This window comes from Thermobia domestica, chromosome 3, assembly GCF_964235325.1.
Source record: "Thermobia domestica chromosome 3, izTheDome1.hap1.1, whole genome shotgun sequence".
Lineage (NCBI taxonomy): Eukaryota > Metazoa > Arthropoda > Insecta > Zygentoma > Lepismatidae > Thermobia > Thermobia domestica.
Window position 1 is genome coordinate 237,158,989 of NC_137456.1, and position 20,203 is coordinate 237,179,191.

Consider the following 20,203-nt stretch of genomic DNA (forward strand, 5'->3'; position numbering starts at 1 on the left):
TTATACATGGCTTGAACGTTGAACGAGTCTCATCCGGTAAAGCGAATGATTAAAGGTCTTGGGGCCGAGACGATCTCAACCTATTCTTAAACTTTAAATGATGAGACACTCTACTTGAGAGTGAAGGAGAAGAAAAGGTTCATTTTCGGAGTACCTAGTGGGCCACTTTTGGTAAGCAGAACTGGTGCTATGGGATAAACTAGACGCTAAGTTTAAGTAGCCTAAATCGGAGCTTATTTTGAAACCATGAAAGGTATTGGTTGTTTAATACAGCAAGACAGTGGCCATGGAAGTCAGAATCCGCTAAGGAGTACATAAGAATTCACCTGCCGAAGCAACTAGCCCTGAAAATGAACGGCGCTCAAGCTTCGTGCCTATACTCGGCCGTTACTGCAGTAAAGGGTGCATATCGCACCGAATGAACCAGTAACGAGTAGGAGGGTCGCGGCGGATCTGGACGTGAGCCTGTCTGGAGTCGGCGTCGGAGTAGATTTTGGTGGTCAGCAAGGGCGCCCATGTTGTGGTTTCCAAGGGGGGCAAGTATAAGCGATATTTCAAATATAGTTTCAAATTTTGCTGTAACTAATGTAAAAATTCTATTGGGTTTTCGATATTCCCAAGTACAATTTCCTATAGGGGAGCGAGCGCCCCATCTTGCCTCCCCTGATGGGCGCCCTTGGTGGTCAGTGTGCCAATCTTTGTCGATGTACCACAGGGATCACCATATAGCATGGATAATGGCTTCTCTTGTGTCATAGTGCTTACCGCGAAGTGTTTCCTTCAGGCGGGAAGGTCAAAACGAAGTCCGTGTAAACATTGTGTTGTGCACTGCTCCCACCTGCCATTTCAATCTTGATCGACGTACGTTGATCGTCTTTCTGAGACATATTGTTATGGCGCTTCCACTTTCCTCCTGTACTATACAGCACTGCTGGTTTCGACTGATTAACCCCCCGCCAAGTGAACTTTGTGGTGGACAAACACCGTGTGCGTGGGTTTTCTCGGGGTTCTCCCGTTTCCTCCCACTTTCTTCATTCCACCATTTCATTCATCACGTGGAAAACTTAAAAGATTTCATTTCATTTTCACTTTGACTGATTAACATACAGTTGTTAGTATTCTCCACACTTCATCGCCTCATATTCCCTTATCAGCTACGGAATTCTTGTAGTGCTGAGGCACAGCACTCTGACGTGTTGGCACTACTTTTTATCCAACCTATGGATAAGACGAGTACTAATTAGAATAAAAGAAGGGTATTTAATAAAGTAGCATTTCATGCATTCGACATAGTTCATGCAATCCAGGTGTCAGGGCTTATGTAAATATATTTAAAAACAATTACCAGCACTCCGTTCATTATAATTTTTAATATTTCCTTTTGCATGCAATCGACTGTCCGCAATAGTGATTACAAAGAAAATAATATTAACTACGTTTGTATTTCATGTCTGGTAACTTAATGACGGTATTGATTTAACATTTCCTGAGATTAAGAGTGCTCTATATTCGTAATATACACGTAATGACATGAGGTAACTTATTATTATTTAAAAGCATGTATTGTAATCGATAACAACACATACCATCACATTTATATATTTTCCTCCTTATTTCTCTGAAATCAATAACTGCAAATTACCGGTTTATTCAAAATGTAAAAGAGAATATATCGCACAAAAAAGGCTAACATATGGATACAACTAGGGATGGGCACGAGCGAGTTCGAGCGAGTTTTCTTTCAAACTTGACTCGACTCGAAACAGACATCTTCGAGCTCGACTCGAGAACTCGGCTCGAAAAATTTCCTTCAACTCGACTCGACTCGAATTTGGGTCGAGTTTTGGGACGAGTCGAGCCGAAACGAGCCAAATCGAGCTATACCCTGTGTGGAGTTTCAAATACTCTCTTCAAGTGTCCTACATAGACAATATAATTATTTTCAATGATACTATCACTACTACTACTACTGATTATTATTACTATTATTATTATTATTATTATTATTATTATTATTATTATTATTATTATTATTAATAATAATAATAATAATAATAATAATAATAATAATAATAATAATAATAATGACCTCGGTAGTCGTGAAGACTAGGAGGCAAGGACATCGTTCAGGAGGTTCCGGATTTATATTTCGGAGGAGCATCAGACCCATTGCCAGACGGGGTCAAGGGGTGAACCCTCCCTCAAGGTTAATTGACCCCCTGGAACTGTGAGTGCTGTGCTTACTGCATTGTAGACAGTATCTTCTGAAGACTGGTAAATTTGTCTTCGTTTTACTTTCAAGACCTTCATTTCCCTTCCTTTTCTGTTTGTTTCTGTCTACTAACCTGAGGAGTATATATAACCAAGTAAAAAAAGGACTTCAGGCACTTTTGGATATTGATATTTGTAATTGTAATAATAGCAATAGGGCTTATATTACTACTTGGCTTTCGAGACGTGTGAGCTTTTAGAGGAGCTAACCACTGGAAAAAATACATTTTTGAATCACTGTAATATATAAATTATTATATAAAAAATGAATGTAACTATGTGTGCCTGATCATCACGATCAAATTGCAAAGTCAATCGAAATTACTTTTGGTATATAGCAGGCCTTAATCCAAACTGGGATGTTATATTGCTTTCATTATAATACATAATATCCTAAGGAGGTAGTGAGGATCCAAATTTTTGCGAAAAAAAAAAATGATTATCTCGCAAGCCGTTAAACTTAACGGAGCTGAAATTCAGTGTATTAACTCTTTATTGAAAATAAACAGAATGTGCCCTACCATTTTTTAAAATTCTCCTTTATGGAAGGGGGGGGGGCACTTTACATATATGGAAAATTGGTAGTAAGTTGGTTTGTAAAAATGATCGAAAACGATCGATATTAGTTAAGAAAAAAATCAAAAACAAAAAATACAGTGCTTTGCTTCATATATCCATTGCTTTCTACTATAATAATTGCTGAAGCTTATGTTTATTATATGGAGCGCTCACAGCACAGGGCAATCAACCCATAAAGTTGTGAGAAAAATAGACATAAAATTTGTACTGTAAGCTTAATTACACGGAAATTTTAAGTTTGGATTGTACGCATAATTGTATCGAAAATTTTACTCTTTTTTTTTCTTTCTTTACGTTGGTCTACTTACCTTGATTTGGGACTTTCAAATTTTATCATTTTTTCCACTGAAAAGTATCGATAATTCATCAAGGAAATAATTATACTATGATAATTTAATTGAAATTCATCGTAATTTGGCCCATGGCAAACAGCAGTGTGGTAATTGAAGGGGAAGAAGGAGGGAAATTCCCATTCACTTCTCAACACTTTCCAGGAACCTCTTTCCCTTTCGCTTTCTAAAGGGGGAAGGAAACTTGGTAATGGCATTAAACCTTCATGTGTAATTACAAAAATTAAATTTATAAACAAATAAGAAATCATCTGTTTATCAGGCTTTAATTGATAATTTATGCACAAGATTCCCTATCGAAGGTGTGGTAGATGAAGTTTCTGTTCTCCATGAGTCGACATTGCCAACTGTCATGGTCGATATGGAAAAGATGTTGTATGGTGATAGAAAGATGATACTTCTTGCTGAGTATTTCAAAACTGACCGAGAAAAATTGTTATCAGACTTAAGTCTAACAAGCAGATTGTCGATGAGAAGTTGCAGAATCGGGTAGAAGTATTATCAACTTTCACGACAGAGTACGAACGGGGATTTCCCCTTATGAATTTACAGATGACTGATATTAGAAATAGACTAAGTGCTCAAACATTGTCTAACTTGTTCATCAATGTTAATGGCCCATCGCTAGACAAGCTCAAAGTAGACGAGCTAGTTATTTCTTGGCTGAAGAATGGACATCATTCCACTGCGGATGATTACCACGAAAAAGTTCTAGAGGCCAACAGGAAAGAAACTCGATTTCAGATTTGTTTTAAGTTGACAAATTACGAGTTAGGGAAAATGTATACCTGTATTACTAATTGCTTATTTGTGTTATTCAACTTAGTAGCGCCTACCTAATTTTTAATAAGTCTCTTCTTTGCTTTAGGCAACTACTTTGAATAAATATTCATAATAATTGCAATTATGCATATTTGTAACTTAAATTTAACGTGGTGTTTTAGTGATTACACAAATTACAATTATGAGCATACTTTATAGAGATGCTCTCACAGTGGGTACCCGAGCACCTTTATACACTATGAATAACTGATTTTTCAAGTCTTTTGTGAGAAAGATACTGTGAACTAAGAAACCATAATCTTTTCCATATTGTACAGGGGTCTTTTCCTGTGAATAGAAGTTTCTTTTGGAATGCGTTGAGAAATTAACACTTCCAAGAATACTCTCTTAGTACAAGTATATTTTAGGCACACACTAATTTCCCACCACCTCGAAGTGCTTCAATTTCCTCACTGATAAACACTTTACCATTTGATATTGTAAATGTCAGATCCACTGTTATTGTAACAGAGTAGTGTTTGAACGATTGACTAGAAATTCAAACTCCGATTAGTGACAATTTCAGTTTTGTTTTATTATAAGTGTAAACTCTTTAGTCAGTACAGAAGAGGCTGTGGATCGTGTTCAGAGTTGATGACGATGCATTTTGGTGAGTCAGAGTAGGTCACAGTGGATGCGAGTGGTTCATGGTGGATGGTGGGCCACGGTGGGTGGTGGGTCACGGTGGATCAGAGTGGGTCATGGTGGGTGGTGGGTCAGAGTGGGTCACGGTGGGTGGTGGGTCAGTGGGTCATGGGTCAAGATTTCATAGACCCACGCCAACTCTGAGTCCCTGACGGGGACCCCAACTGAAAACTTTCAAATTTCAAGGGGGGTCAAGTAGCATATTCTTTCAAAACTGTTATTAAATGAAAGTAGATGGAAGAAGTGTGGACGTTCTACGATAACTCTGAGCAAACATCTTGCGTTTTAGTTCTTTTTTCTGTAGTCGCGTATTCGTTTGTTTTCTCTTTAATTCGTGTACGCAACGTAAAGAAAGGAAATGCGCCTACTATGAGATTCTCCTCTTCGGGGCCCATTAATGTGTAAAGAAAGAAAGAATAAGAAAAGAAGCGACAAGAACAAAAAACGAAAAGGGACGGAGATTATTACATTGAAGTGGAAGATGGCTTATACACTCATTAAGAAACTGTATATTATTGGTCCGAATTCATGTACGGTGCGAGTCATAGGCATGTTTAATTGTAAGTTTTCCCATTTTCACCGAATATTGTATCAGATAGCATCGGAAATGGTTTGAATAACGTCTGAAACTGATTTTCTAGATATTTGTGTGTTACAAAATGCTAAATCGTAGTTCATTTTACATGCACAGTGAATAGCTATTTCCATACACAGTAGTTGTTTCATTTAACAACAGCTTTAAAACAATATTCTATTCGAACCCAATTGAAATTTGAAAATTTTGAGTAGGACCCCGTCTGGGACCCAGGGCCGTGCTGGGATACTAATGAGGGCGGTGGACAAGTCTACTAAAAGGGCGCCGATACAAACGAGAATATATATATATATATATATATATATATATATATATATATATATATATATATATATATATATATATATATATATATATATATATATATAGAGAGAGAGAGAGAGAGAGAGAGAGAGAGAGGAAAGGGGGGCAAGAGTACGCAAATTTCAATTAAACTTATATATTTTGGTAAAAAATAGTTACAACGGAAAACTTTTACATAAAACACAAAGCTTGAATTCTCCTTTACGAAATGTGAACTCAACTTTTATATACCTCTGTCTTTGGAGAAACTATAATGCATAAAATGAAAACATTCAAATTCGTACTCTTGCCCCTATATGTGGGGCAAGAGTACGAAATCAAAGAGGCAAGAGTACGCACCCCAAAAAGTATTAACAATTATCACAGATGAAGGTGCCTACTCCTTCATATGATGTGCATTGTTCATGCCACCATTCATGGCATCTTGCGCACTTGATCCAGTCTTCTATTGGTGGATCACTGTAGATGATATTGCATAATGAACACTTGTACACTACTTCCTCACTGACCTGAGGAGTTACCTTCGGTTGTAGCTTTCTTGGTGCAAGTTGATGTTTCCCTTTGCTCTTTGGAGGGCGCCGTTTCAGAAGTAAGTTCTGCTTGAAACGAGAGGATGTCAGAATTTCTGATTGACCTCGAGAAGATCAAGATTTTTGGTTGTGGGTTTGGTGGCAGTCGGAGGAGGCTGACAACCACCAAAGGAGTGTTTGATGTTGACAATCTGCATGAGCTCCTGCTTGCTTCTAGTGATTATCCAGCGTTACTGGTTGAAGGTTTGGTAACAGATTAATGAGAATGAGCAACCGGCAGAAGAGTGTTTGAAGTGGACATCTGCATGAGCTCTTGCTTGCTTCTAGTGAGGATCTAGCGTTACTGGTTGAAGATTTGGTAACAGATGAATGAGAACGAGGAACCGGCAGAAGAGTGTTTGAAGTGGACAGTCTGCATGAGCTCTTGCTTGCTTCTAGTGAGGATCTAGCGTTACTGGTTGAAGATCTGGTAACAGATGAAGAGAACGAGGAACCGGCAGAAGAGTGTTTGAAGTGGACAATCTGCATGAGCTCCTGCTTGCTTCTAGTGATTATCCAGCGTTACTGGTTGAAGATTTGGTAACAGATGAATGAGAACGAGGAACCGGCAGAAGAGTGTTTGAAGTGGACAGTCTGCATGAGCTCTTGCTTGCTTCTAGTGAGATTCCAGCGTTACTGGTTGAAGATTTGGTAACAGATGAAGAGAACGAGGAACTGGCAGAAGAGTGTTTGAAGTGGACAGTCTGCATGAGCTCTTACTTGCTTCTAGTGAGATTCCAGCGTTACTGGTTGAAGATTTGGTAACAGATGAATGAGAACGAGCAACCGGCAGAAGAGTGTTTGAAGTGGACAGTCCGCATGAGCTCTTGCTTGTTTCTAGTGAGAATCTAAAGTTACTTGTTGAAGATTTGGTAACAGGTGAATGAGAACGAGCAACCGGCAGAAGAGTGTTTGAAGTGGACAGTCTGCGTGAGCTCTTCTTGCTTCTAGTGAGGATCTAGCGTTACTGGTTGAAGATTTGGTAACAGATGAATGAGAACGAGGAACTGGCAGAAGAGTGTTTGAAGTGGACAGTCTGCATGAGCTCTTACTTGCTTCTAGTGAGATTCCAGCGTTACTGGTTGAAGATTTGGTAACAGATGAATGAGAACGAGCAACCGGCAGAAGAGTGTTTGAAGTGGACAGTCCGCATGAGCTCTTGCTTGTTTCTAGTGAGAATCTAAAGTTACTTGTTGAAGATTTGGTAACAGGTGAATGAGAACGAGCAACCGGCAGAAGAGTGTTTGAAGTGGACAGTCTGCGTGAGCTCTTCTTGCTTCTAGTGAGGATCTAGTGTTACTTGTTGAAGATTTGGTAACAGATGAAGAGAACGAGGAACTGGCAGAAGAGTGTTTGAAGTGGACAGTCTGCATGAGCTCTTACTTGCTTCTAGTGAGATTCCAGCGTTACTGGTTGAAGATTTGGTAACAGATGAATGAGAACGAGCAACCGGCAGAAGAGTGTTTGAAGTGGACAGTCCGCATGAGCTCTTGCTTGTTTCTAGTGAGAATCTAAAGTTACTTGTTGAAGATTTGGTAACAGGTGAATGAGAACGAGCAACCGGCAGAAGAGTGTTTGAAGTGGACAGTCTGCGTGAGCTCTTCTTGCTTCTAGTGAGGATCTAGCGTTACTGGTTGAAGATTTGGTAACAGATGAATGAGAACGAGGAACTGGCAGAAGAGTGTTTGAAGTGGACAGTCTGCATGAGCTCTTACTTGCTTCTAGTGAGATTCCAGCGTTACTGGTTGAAGATTTGGTAACAGATGAATGAGAACGAGCAACCGGCAGAAGAGTGTTTGAAGTGGACAGTCCGCATGAGCTCTTGCTTGTTTCTAGTGAGAATCTAAAGTTACTTGTTGAAGATTTGGTAACAGGTGAATGAGAACGAGCAACCGGCAGAAGAGTGTTTGAAGTGGACAGTCTGCGTGAGCTCTTCTTGCTTCTAGTGAGGATCTAGCGTTACTGGTTGAAGATTTGGTAACAGATGAATGAGAACGAGGAACTGGCAGAAGAGTGTTTGAAGTGGACAGTCTGCATGAGCTCTTCTTGCTTCTAGTGAGATTCCAGCGTTACTGGTTGAAGATTTGGTAACAGGTGAATGAGAACGAGCAACCGGCAGAAGAGTGTTTGAAGTGGACAGTCCGCATGAGCTCTTGCTTGTTTCTAGTGAGGATCTTTCGTTACTGTTTGAAGGTTTGGTAACATATGGAGGAGGACGAGCAACTAGCAAAGGAGTGCTTGATCTGGATGCGCCGCATGGCCCCTTTCTACTTCCAGTGAATTATCCGATGAACGATTTTGTGCTGATGCTTGATTTGTTGCTTCAGGAATGCTCCCATCTTCAGAGCTGGTTTCTACATTTAAGTCTACCACATCTACAATAGAGGGAAGAAAATCTTCTTCAGTGAACACATCTGGATTCAGTGGGACAACTCCAGATTCCTGAAGGCTGGATACCAATGGTTGCAGCTTTGTAGTAAGCCTCAGTAAACAAACTCTCAATTTGGAATTAGGCGGGATGGATGATTCCTCATCCATTTATCACACACTGTTGAAATCCCCACTGTTGAAATCCATACCACCCCATTTCAGCGGGCAAAAACAGGAGCGATCTAATGGTTTCAAATTATTTCTGGTATGGGGTGGTAAACTTAACATCACTATCCCATTTTGCCTGCAGAAATCAATCGCCTCGATTGAAATGTGAGAGATCTGATTGTCAACAAGCAGGCACGTAGCCAGGATTTCGTGAAGGGGGGGGGTCCGTGACATGAAATACTGTGGTCATCACAAAAGGGGCTCGATCATTCTAAACTATTTTACTGGAACATATATTGGTTCGTTTAGCCAGGATTTCGTAACGGGGGGGGGGTAACATGAAATAATGAAGGCCCAGGAGCTCGATCAATCTAAACTACTTTACTATCAACATATATTGGTTTGTTAGGACAATAAAATGAAGATATGTTGGCAAGTATTTTAATAAACTATGAAGAAATTTCGAGCAAAATAATAAAAAATAGTATTGAAAAAGATTTTACAATATTTACGTCCTTCTCCTGTTCATTCAAATATAAAAATTTTCCTTTCGTTATGACCTCAATTATTATAAAAAGTACATACTCAATACTGTCTTGTAAACTATCTTCTAATATAAATAAAATAAAAAGTTTGTGTGTTTGTCTGTCTGTGTGCGGCCTGGAGACCAGACGAGTGGACCGAGAGTTACCAAATTTTAGTCACGAATACCTTGGTCCAGGCTCCAGACCAGAGTTAATCGTTTTTGTCGAAATTCGAATCAGGGGGGTCTCAGGGGGGCGTTTACCGGGACATGTAAAAGTAGTTGAAACTGACCGATATTTATTTATTTATTTAACATCACCAGATGCAGCTCAGAGGTCATTTTACACTGGATATCCAACAACATTAACAATGGAAAGGATTTGGGAAGGTATCGGCCAGGGCCTGTTTAGTAGGTGCCATGCCGGCATTTGCCTGGTAGGACTGAGAGAAACCCTGGAAAACCTCAGTCAGGATGGTCGGCAGCGGGATACGAAGCCACGACCTCCCGAATACGAAGCCAACGCTCTACCACTTGAGCTATTTTGTCGAATTCATATTTACGCGGTCGCTGAAATCAATGGTGAAACTCGGATTGCATTAACTTCCAAATTCACGCTATTCGGCTCCGGGTCGGGGGGTCACCGAAGGGGGGTGAGATACCAAAACATATAAAAGTAATCCAAAATGACGGATATTAGTGTCAAATCCATAGTTTTCGCGGTCGCTGAAATCAATGGTGACACTTCCATTAGCGATGACTTGCAAATTTAGTTACAATTGTATGCGGGCCGGGAGTCAGCGGAGGTTGCATACCGAGACATATAAAAAATAGCCCAAAATGACCGATATTAGTATCAAATCCATAGTTTTCGCCGTCGCTGAAATCCATGGTGATACTCCCACAGGCGTTGACTTCCAAATACAGCCCCTGTGCGAAGCATGTGTATGTTCAACTAGTTTTACAATATATGCGTTCCTTTCTCTGTTGAATCAAATGCTAACAGAACTTTCTTTCAACATAAATTTTTGTTTTTATTATTCCGTCAACTATTGTCGGTTCCAAATGACAGGTTGAAAAAGCAATAGAAAATTGTCCTTGAAACAGCATGTTTGATACTGCAAGGATGCGATGACGAAAAACTATGATTTAAAATGTTCACGCTGTTACACAACGGCACTATGATTTCGAAAGCTTGAAATCTCCCTGACTAGTAGCGGAAATTCTGAGAATTCCATAACTTTTCTTGAAGTTTCACATTCCGCGACTCTTCCAGAATATCTCGCTTACCTCGCCATCATATTGCAAGTAATACAAAATCTCCTCATAAGAAAGAGTAAGCAAAAGCTTCCTGTAGTTTTCTTTTTAATTTTTAACGCTGATCCTTCTTTTTGTCATTTCATTTTATTTTATCCTTCCTTATTTTTTTTCATTTCTGGTCTCGAAGGGGGGGTCCGGACCCCCCGGACCCCCCCCTTGGCTACGTGCCTGCAACAAGTAACAATACCGTTTTCGTAACCGAATTTGATCGCACATATTGGTGTAAATAATATAACCATTCTACGAAAAGTTGTGAGTTGATGAACCAGAATCAGATATCATTCCCACAGAAGCCGGCGACGAGCCATCGATTAATTCTTGTTCCATTCGTTTTCTGGGAAACATCTGGGGAATAAAGGAACCAAATGCACTCACCAGGAAACAGTTGTTATGTTAACTCCAAAATCACTAGATACACTTTTATTCACAACTGATTTTTAGTCGACTTTTGGAACTTTATGAGGAACCATATCTATGCCAGTTTCGTACATGTTGTAGATATCCCGTAGAGAAAAGCCGTTTTCTCTTACAAGATCTTTTAGACAATTAAAAAAGCGTTCAACTTCTGGCTTGCTAAAACCACGAGCTCTCCCCAGACCAGTCTTTGAAGGCTGTCGCAAAACAATAGTCATATGTCTACGACGGAAAGACTCTGTCCAATCTCTTCCTGCCATTCGATTCGCATGGCTAAAGGTTATGGGGCAACTAGTTACGTTCAGCAAAATTGTATGCCATTCTTCTTAGATCTTTTAAAGTTAAGCCATAGAAGAGATGATCCAGTAATGTGATATATTTCACTAATTCGTTCTCCATTTCTTCGGTAAATAGGCCTACTGGCTTTATTGTGCTTAAAGACGTTGCAGATTCTCATTTTAAAAAAAGGAAAGAAAAATCCTTAATTCTCCTCATATCAGTAATGGGAAGCAATAGGATACAAAAAAAATCAGATATTATTTAGACCCTTTATAAAAATATATTTCCAAATTTGGCTTATACCATCAGTTACAGAGTGCTTGTCACCTACGAGGGTAACTTGAAAACTTCTCGACCTATCTTTGATGAAGCTACGTATTGTCAAATGTTAGGTTAGGTTAGCTTTATATATCTTTATAGGATCCCATACCAATCATTGGACTGATACCGTCTTATGCAGAGTCATTTTAACGTATGATTACTAAAGGACTGACTACTACAGGAAACATATGGTAGTCGAACTTTTTAGTATGGCACTAATCACGCGTCAGAACGACTCTGCATAAGGCCCATTGAAATTTATTACTGAAAACTACTTACATTTAAGATAAAAGAGGACAAAGTGTAGCATTTCTGAAACCTGAATAAAATAAGCAAGCGTAATGTTATTCAATAACTGCAGATTTAACTATCTCACACGTTTATCTGTTTCAAAAACTCAAACACTACCTTAGATACTGTTATGTAAGAATTGGTATTTAGAATAACAATTTATCCCTCGTACATAAGAAAATATCAGGATTCTTTAAAATTCTTAACGTTAGAGGCTACATATGGGAACCAGTATTCGTATACTTTGCCGTCACTCTCTATTACAACGGAATCTGCATTCTTTTTTTGATTGTTAGATCTAAATCAAATTGGATTCTTTTTCATAGAACAGAAGGGGCAAGAGTACGCACGCGTACCCTTGCCCCGTAGGTGTCTGCGTACCCTTGCCCCCTCACTACACAATTGACTTTCCCGTGATGTTATACAGCCAACTGTTGGAAGAAAGGCAATTTACTCCATCCTGTCAAACAATGGATATGTTAGAAATTGACGCTTTATAGTACTTTGAAATCGTTAAAAAATTGTGTAAGTTATTCATTAACTACTTATGTCCCAATGTTATATCAAACTATTAGAAAAACATAAATAATTACCTAGATAGCTTGTAGTTTGCCGCAGCACACTCAAACTTGTTTAGGTTCTAGACACCATTAACATCAAACTCCACGTGACGCATTATTGCCTTACGCCAATATATTCCCCTGTTTTTAGGGAATCGTATCCTTACCCCCTACGTACTCTTGCCCCCCTCTACTATATATATATATATATATATATATATATATATATATATATATATATATATATATAGAGAGAGAGAGAGAGAGAGAGAGAGAGAGACTTTGAAAGAAATATGAGTGACATTTTATATCAAAATCACCACCAAATTTGTTTTAGTATTAACGTAAATAGCTAACCTCGAATCGAAATCCTCTTTACTACAGAAAAACTTTTTACTTCCTGTAATAACATTTCTGTAAAATAAAAAGAAGCTAAATGTATCAACAACTTAATATAGCACGCCTATGGACGCAGGAGGCTCATTGCCGCGTTTACAAAAGATCTCCATTGATTTCTGTCCTTAGAAAACTGAACCCAGTTTTTATTTTATATTTCAATCTCTACGAGAACCATTTTAATATTGTCCTCCCATTTGCGCCTCGGTCTTCCTAACGGTCATTTTCCTATTTGGATTTCCAGTTACAACTTCGAAAGCGTTTCTAATTTCTTCCATTCTGGCTACATAAAATGACCATTTGAGCCTCCTAGACTTGATGACCCTAACAATGTTTGGTAAACGGTATAAAATTATGCAGTTCCTCCTTATGAAGTTTCCGCCTTTCACCATTCCCGTTCATTTCGGAGTTCGAATATTGGTTTAAGAATGTTGTTTTCAAATACTTTCAGTCTGCGATTTTCGCTCAGTCAATTACCATGTTCCGCAACCATTCAGCACAACAGGCATGATTATCGTTTTATATTTTGAGCTACAAATTCCTCAACAGAATTAGCGACAACAAAAGATTTGTAACTGAATAATAGCACGAAATCCCTGCTTTCAGTTGACATCAAATTTTTTAGTGATTATGGTTTTCGTCTGTTAATAGTGATCCTAGATATTTGAAAGTATCCACTTTGTTGAAAGAAAATATTATTTGGTATTTTAACTCATCAATAAAATGCAGTATTACGATCCCGACAAACTTCCATTTATTCAGTTTTCTCTGTATTTACTTTTAAGCCTATATCCCTGCAAACGTTAATTAAGATTTCTGCATTCCTTTCTATTATTCTATCATTACTTATTAAATTTACATAATCAGCATACGCCAAAACCTGGCAAATACAATTCAGCTCTAGGACCTGATTGCTGTCTTTGATTTTCCTTATCGTGTTCTCCAGAACAAAGTTGAATAATAATGACGACAACGCATCTCCTTGTTTCAGGTCATTCTCAGCGTGAAAGCTCGTGAACAAGAATTTCTCTACTCGAACCTTACTTTGGGATTCATTTAAACATATCTTAATTAATCTACCTTTTTCATTATTGCAAATTCTGTAAGCATGTTGTACAATGTTTCCCTTCTACCAGAGTCTAAAGTCAATAATTGATGTGCCAGGATGTATTCTCTCATTTCTTTTCAAGTATTAGTCGAATGGTAGATATCTGGTCGATATTTGATCGATTTTACCTAAATCCGTTCTGATAATCTCCAATAATTTCATCTGCGTATGGAGTCAATCTTGCTAATACAATGTTTAAGAAGATTTATTGGATGTTGACAAAAGAGAAATGTCTCGATAACTATTAAATCTGTTTTGTTGTTTTTCTTCTGAATTGGAACAATGATTGATTCTCTTCAATCTTGTGGTAATTCCTCCTTGTTCCAGATAATGAGTTTGTGTATCTTGCTCCACAATTTTTCCCCTCCAGCTAAAATTAAGTCAACCAGAAATTCGTCTACACTCGGAGTTATGTGTTTTATTTTTTTTAATAGCGATTTCTATTTCTGTTTGGTAAGGTTCTAGAATATACGCTTATGCTGCATGCATTTCACTTTCTCCACGTGCATTAGTTTTTGGCTATGTGTTAAGCAAATCGTCAAAGAAATCTTTCCATCTATTTAAGATGCTATCTGTATCAGTGAGAACTGTTCCTTTAGGTTTCTTTAATATATAAGCACAAAGTTGATAGCCTTTCTTAAGTTCGTTGATGCATTTATACATGTCCCAAATGTTTTTGTTTTCACTATTATCTTCAAGTTAATTAATTTTAACTTTCAAAAGTCGCGTTTCTTTGTTCTAAAAGTTTTAGAAGTTTTAGAAGTCACTGTCAGACGCAGTTTCTTCTGTTTTTTCTTCTCTGCTCCTTTAGTACATTCCTGGTTGAACCATGAATGCGTGCTACGTATTTCTGCGTGCTCCAATATTTCTTTTGCTGAAATTTTAATGTTTTTTTCTAATTTTAACCAAGTATCGTGAACACTAGTGCACTCCGAACCTTCTAAAACAGAGAATCTATTCGACACTTCAATCTGGCTCCCCTCTCACCTGACTCTCCTCCACTTTAAAAAAAATATTAAACCGCTTCGTTTTCAGATATTGAATATTTCCTTTATTCAACGATAGTCTCTCTTTTACTATCACAATCAACTTCTCTGAACGACCGAACATCAGTTGTGCTAGACTGTTCTTTTCTGTCTACTAAAACATGATAAGTTTGAATGTGTGTTTTTCCACCTGACGAAGTCCAAGTATATTTATGAATGTCGTGATGTTGGAATTTTGTAATCTTCACGATAAGGTTTCTGGATATTGCACAGTTCACGAGTCTAACGCCATTGTCACAACCTTCCTTATGCAAACATTTAGATATTCCCTATAATCGGTTTGAAAATACCCTCTGGTCCTACCTTCGCATTGAAACCACCTAACAGAATTTTCATATGGTATTGCAGGAGATGATCAAATACTCGTTCTATTCTTTCGTAAAAACTGTATTTTTTTTATCGCCATCCTTATTTTCTGTTGGGGCATGTGCATTTAAAATAATATTACACCACCGACCCTTAAGAGAAGTAAAAGAAAATATATCATTAACAAATTCAACCTATGTAATTGCTGATATTACGTATTCGTTTGTGAACGGAAAGCCCTGTTTCTAGTTGGCAATTTTTAATTTGTTTCCCGTAAAAGAACTTAAAATTTCCCGACTTGACTCCTCCATTTCCTTCTCATCTAACTTCCTGATATCCCAATAGGTCCAAACTCTATTTCTAAACTCATTTTTTTACAAATTTTAACTCGCCTGCCCTATACAGACTTCTTACATTTCATGTTCCAAATCTTATGTCGATTTTACTTTGCGGAATTCGTGCCAAGTTATCAGTTCTGATCCGAGGATTCTGCGAACTTATTTGAACAATCCTTTTTTTTTTTTTTTTTTTTTTTTTTACAGGATGGGGTTGTTAGCCTCACACCAAATTCTCAAGCTGGATTATCACCCCTTGTCTGTCCGCGACTGCTTACTAGAGATCTGCACGGGCCGAATTTTTCGGACCGAGCCCAATCCAGCCCGAACGTACCTAGGCCCGGCCCAGCCCGGGCCCGAAAAGTTTTGGAGATTTTCGGCCCGGCCCGATAAGGTTTTAAAATGCTTGGCCCAAGCCCGTCCCGGGCCCGATAAATTTTAAAAGTTTTTGGCCCGACCCCGGCCCGATAATTTTTTAAAAAAAATAGCTCTAGCCCCAATCTTTCTCAAAATTAAGTACTAAATTTGACCTAACCCTCAGAAACATTTTCTAAACTCTGGTTCACAACCTGACGCTTGCCTCCCGAATGGTACCATTGCCTCCTAGAACTTTGCCTGTCATCGAGAGAACAAAAACTCCATTCCCTGTAACACAAATCTAACTTAATTGATTTTTAGCATAAAGTGAAGATGGCAATATTGTTTAGCGACAGGCAAAACATTCCCACCCCTTGTTATATTTTGAGTTCAGTGAAGGTCAGGGTCAGAGCTTAATTTACCGCATAATGCCTGCAATCCTCTATAGTGAAAGTGGAGCCGCTAAGAAACACAAACTGTAAATAGCTATTGCATTCGTTGTAACATTTTTCACGGACACACTTCTTCAACGTTTGGCTTTATTCCAATTATCATTTAACGAAAGTCTGTAATTATTAAAGAATTGCAATTGATCGGCCCCAGCCCGGCCCGGTCCAAAGAAATAACAGTGGCGGCCCGCCCAAGCCCGACCCGTGCAGGTCTCTACTGCTTACTCACTATATTCGCAGCTAACCTCTATATCCCAGAGGCCTTCTCCTCGATCCATAACCTGAGAACACGCCGTGCCGTGGTGACAGGAAGACCACATTTTACGGAAATTAATACAGCTATATTTCAGAAATACAACAGGTACTGATTATCCGAACACTGCTTTAAAACACACAGGAACAATCAATATGCTCGCATATATGGATGCATATTAATACTGTGAAAGCTTCGATGCCGTAAAAATCGTAAATTAGAGACTAGTATCAGTGTAGTATTACATAAATGCATCGTACGTTTGACTATCCGAACTATTCTTGATGTATCACATTGTTTCGTTTTATAGCTATATAACTTTATAATATTTTTGTAAGTGATTATACTCTTTACCTGTTCTCTGCCAATAGCAACTGTATGAATTTATAATACAAAACTGAAATACAGAAGAATAAAATTTTAAAAAAATAATGTGATATTTCGCAGGGCATCTTATGTAAAGGGGGTCTTGTATTCTTCACAGGTTCTGTACTACCAGTTAGTATTTGAATTTATTAAACAAAGCTGGTACACAGGATAACTAAAAGCACTTATCTATAATGTGATGTTTCATAGGGCGCCTTATGTAAAGGGCGCACTGTACCTTTCACGGGTTCTTCGCCAACAGTAACTGTGTGTATTTATTGTACAGAACTTTGCTATACAGAAGAGTAAATAAAATTGTTCATCTTTGATGTGGTCTCGGAAGGGCGCCTAGTGTAAAGGGCGCACTGCACCTTTCACGGCTTCTTTACCAATAAAACTGTAAGAATTTATTACTAAAAACTTGTACAGCGGTGGACACTTCTAAATGGTACACCTTAGCCGTAAATCTCCATATGGCTGTACCATTTAGAAGTGTCGCCCGCTGTACCATTATTTATAGTGTGATATTTCGGAGGGCGCACCGGGACACGTCCCGGTGTCCCGGTGGGCCAGCACGGGCCTGCTGGGACCCTGTGGAGAACCCTGGGACAAATATTTTTACTTTCAATCATACTATTTTCGAAATGATAACTCAAGTGTTTTTCTGTTTTGACATCTGTCGCACCATTTCAGATTTATGAGCATGGCCATAGACTTTACAATTGTGGCTTTGCTGACATTTTGACCGGCCGTTATTTTTCACATGGTAATTGTAGAGAGTAGAGACTTGTTTCGTCTTCGTTCATTCTCCAACAGCTTTCCAATGATATGATACTTGATCTCGTCACCATTTGCAAATTTTGAGTTAGACCCCACCTGGGACCCTGGGACAACAATTTTTGCTTTCATACGTTGTACTTTTAAAATGATCAAACACGAGTTTTCCTGTTTTGGCATCTGTCGTACCGTTTGCGACTTCTTGGGGTGGTAACAGATGTTCTAAACACCCTGTATATTAATATAACTCACACAGTATATGATTCGAAAAATTTTTATTACAGTTTCGTAATAGGTGTCATTAATGCTTTCGATTGGTGTATGAACCATCTTCCACTTCGATATACAATCTCCCTCTCTTCCCTTGTCAGGGGTAGCCTACCCAATTTGTGGGAACCAGTGGAGTATTGAATCTGTTAAAAAATATAAAAAGATTACGAAACTTTGTAATTTATCTTATAAGTAGTGAAGCGTGGGGCCAATTGAAAAAGTAAAGGTTATTGCCTATGTTGTACACTATCAATATACTTACACGAAGGTAAACTATATTACATTTAGAAATATACATTGTATTTCCGTTACTATTGGTGTATTGTAGAATTTATCCAGAGTAAAATTTACCTATGAAAAGCATAAGATTTCTTAAAAGCAAGACTTGCAAGTCTCTTGCAGCAAGACCAAGACCAAGACCAAGACTGGGTGTGCAAGACCAAGACCAAGGCTTCCAGTGCAAGACCAAGACCACCCGGGTCTTGGGCTTGGGCTTGCATTTGCTCATCACTACTCAAAACTGTGAGCGTGCAACTTCGAATATTGCAGATATTGTTTTTTTTTTTATTATTATTAATAGTGTAAAAGGTTGGGTTTAGATTAAGCCACAAGACCGTTGTGTAATCCTGTTAGAAAGGTTGTAACTACATTTTTAAGAAGCGTGAGCTGTGTAAGCAAATGTAACCCGATAACACGCTCATAAAAGACGAATATAAGCTAAAAACTTAACTGTCTGATGTTACGACCACAAAACATCAGTCGGCTTTTTCTTGAATTATGTGGTCAGCATATCGACGCTAGTCGCACATGCTTTCGACTTTCTAGATTAGAGTGCATTATCTTTTAAGTAGCATTTGTCTTAATTGCTCGCAGTGTTCAATAAATACTGAAAATTCCATATCACAGCGAAATTCGGATACTGGACCACTAGCACAAAATGCTACCCTTTAACCATGTGCTTATACGAGAACACTATCTAATTGATTCGGAATCTCTAAGAAATTTTTTTTTATGTCTGGTGCGAAGGGTTCCTGGTTTTATGCTAGGTCACGAGAGTTTGTGGTGGACAACATCGCATCCGTAGGTTGTCTCAAGGTCTCCCACATTCTCATTTCACCACGTTTTTCATAAATCACTTCCATTAACCATTCGTCTCCTTGAGACTAAAGGACATAATTGTGAGACATAAAACTAAAGGATTTATTTTCTCTTTTGCACAATACTAAACTAGATAAAATCCATATGACCCATTTAAATGTTCACTTTTGTAACTGAGTTTAAAGCGGAAAATTTAAAATAAAAGAAATCGCATAACTTACATATCAGTGCAAGGACTAATGATTTCTGTGGACGCAGACGCGAAAGAAATGAGGATGTGAAAATAGACGATCCATACGAGATCCATGCACAACACGGCATCAAACTAAACTATCTCTCCAAGCACCTACAGGAGGATACCTGTTTGTTGTAATGCATTTGTCATGCGCGACGTTGTGTTCAAATAAACTTTGCTTGTTCATTTTCTCCTACATGTTTGGCTTCCACAGATATAGCTAAACATAAATATTGATTAACAGGTAAAAGAATAAGGAAAAAAGCTTTTAAGATAATCACTTACTTTATCAGCCTGTTTGATCATTGTATGGTATGAGAATGCCTTCTTTTGTGTGCAATTCGCCTGGCATTGAAGCTCGGAATAAACAACTTTATTTATTTATTCGTTCATACATTCATATGTGATAGTTCTGATGCAGACATTCAACAGTCCATTAATATATAGTCTCAAAATAGTAGTCATAAATACTAAAAATAATATTTGTCAAGCTCTAAAATTCATGCTTTTATACTGATAAAAATAAATTAAACTAAATTAAAAGAATTGGTCAATCTTCTTAAAATTACAGATTTCGGATTCAAAGGAACTAATGTTGATCTACTCCTTGTATTATATATTGGTACTCTTATACCTATATTATGCAAGCAATATTCACTATGATAGCTATTGTCTAGTAGTTTCTTAATAAAATATCTTTCAATAAGTTTTCTCCTGTCGCTCAATACCTGCAATCTCCAAAATTGACACCAGTATTCATAACTACGTGAGTAGTAATCTCTATTCATTTTATAGTAGAGTAACCTAATAAAACATTTTTGTACTGA

General features: G+C 38.1%; 1 protein-coding gene across 1 annotated transcript in view; it reads right to left on the minus strand.

Annotated features, from left to right (window-relative positions):
- Nucleotides 1-19,454, minus strand: part of LOC145681598 (glycine receptor subunit alpha-2-like) — a 102,063-nt gene extending 82,609 nt beyond the window's left edge. The window contains exon 1 of the mRNA XM_081753223.1: nt 19,363-19,454. Within this exon, the coding sequence (XP_081609349.1) occupies nt 19,363-19,448 (86 nt within the window). The 5' untranslated portion in view covers nt 19,449-19,454. The remainder of the gene's footprint in view (nt 1-19,362) is intronic.
- Between the last annotated feature and the right edge of the window lie 749 nt (nt 19,455-20,203).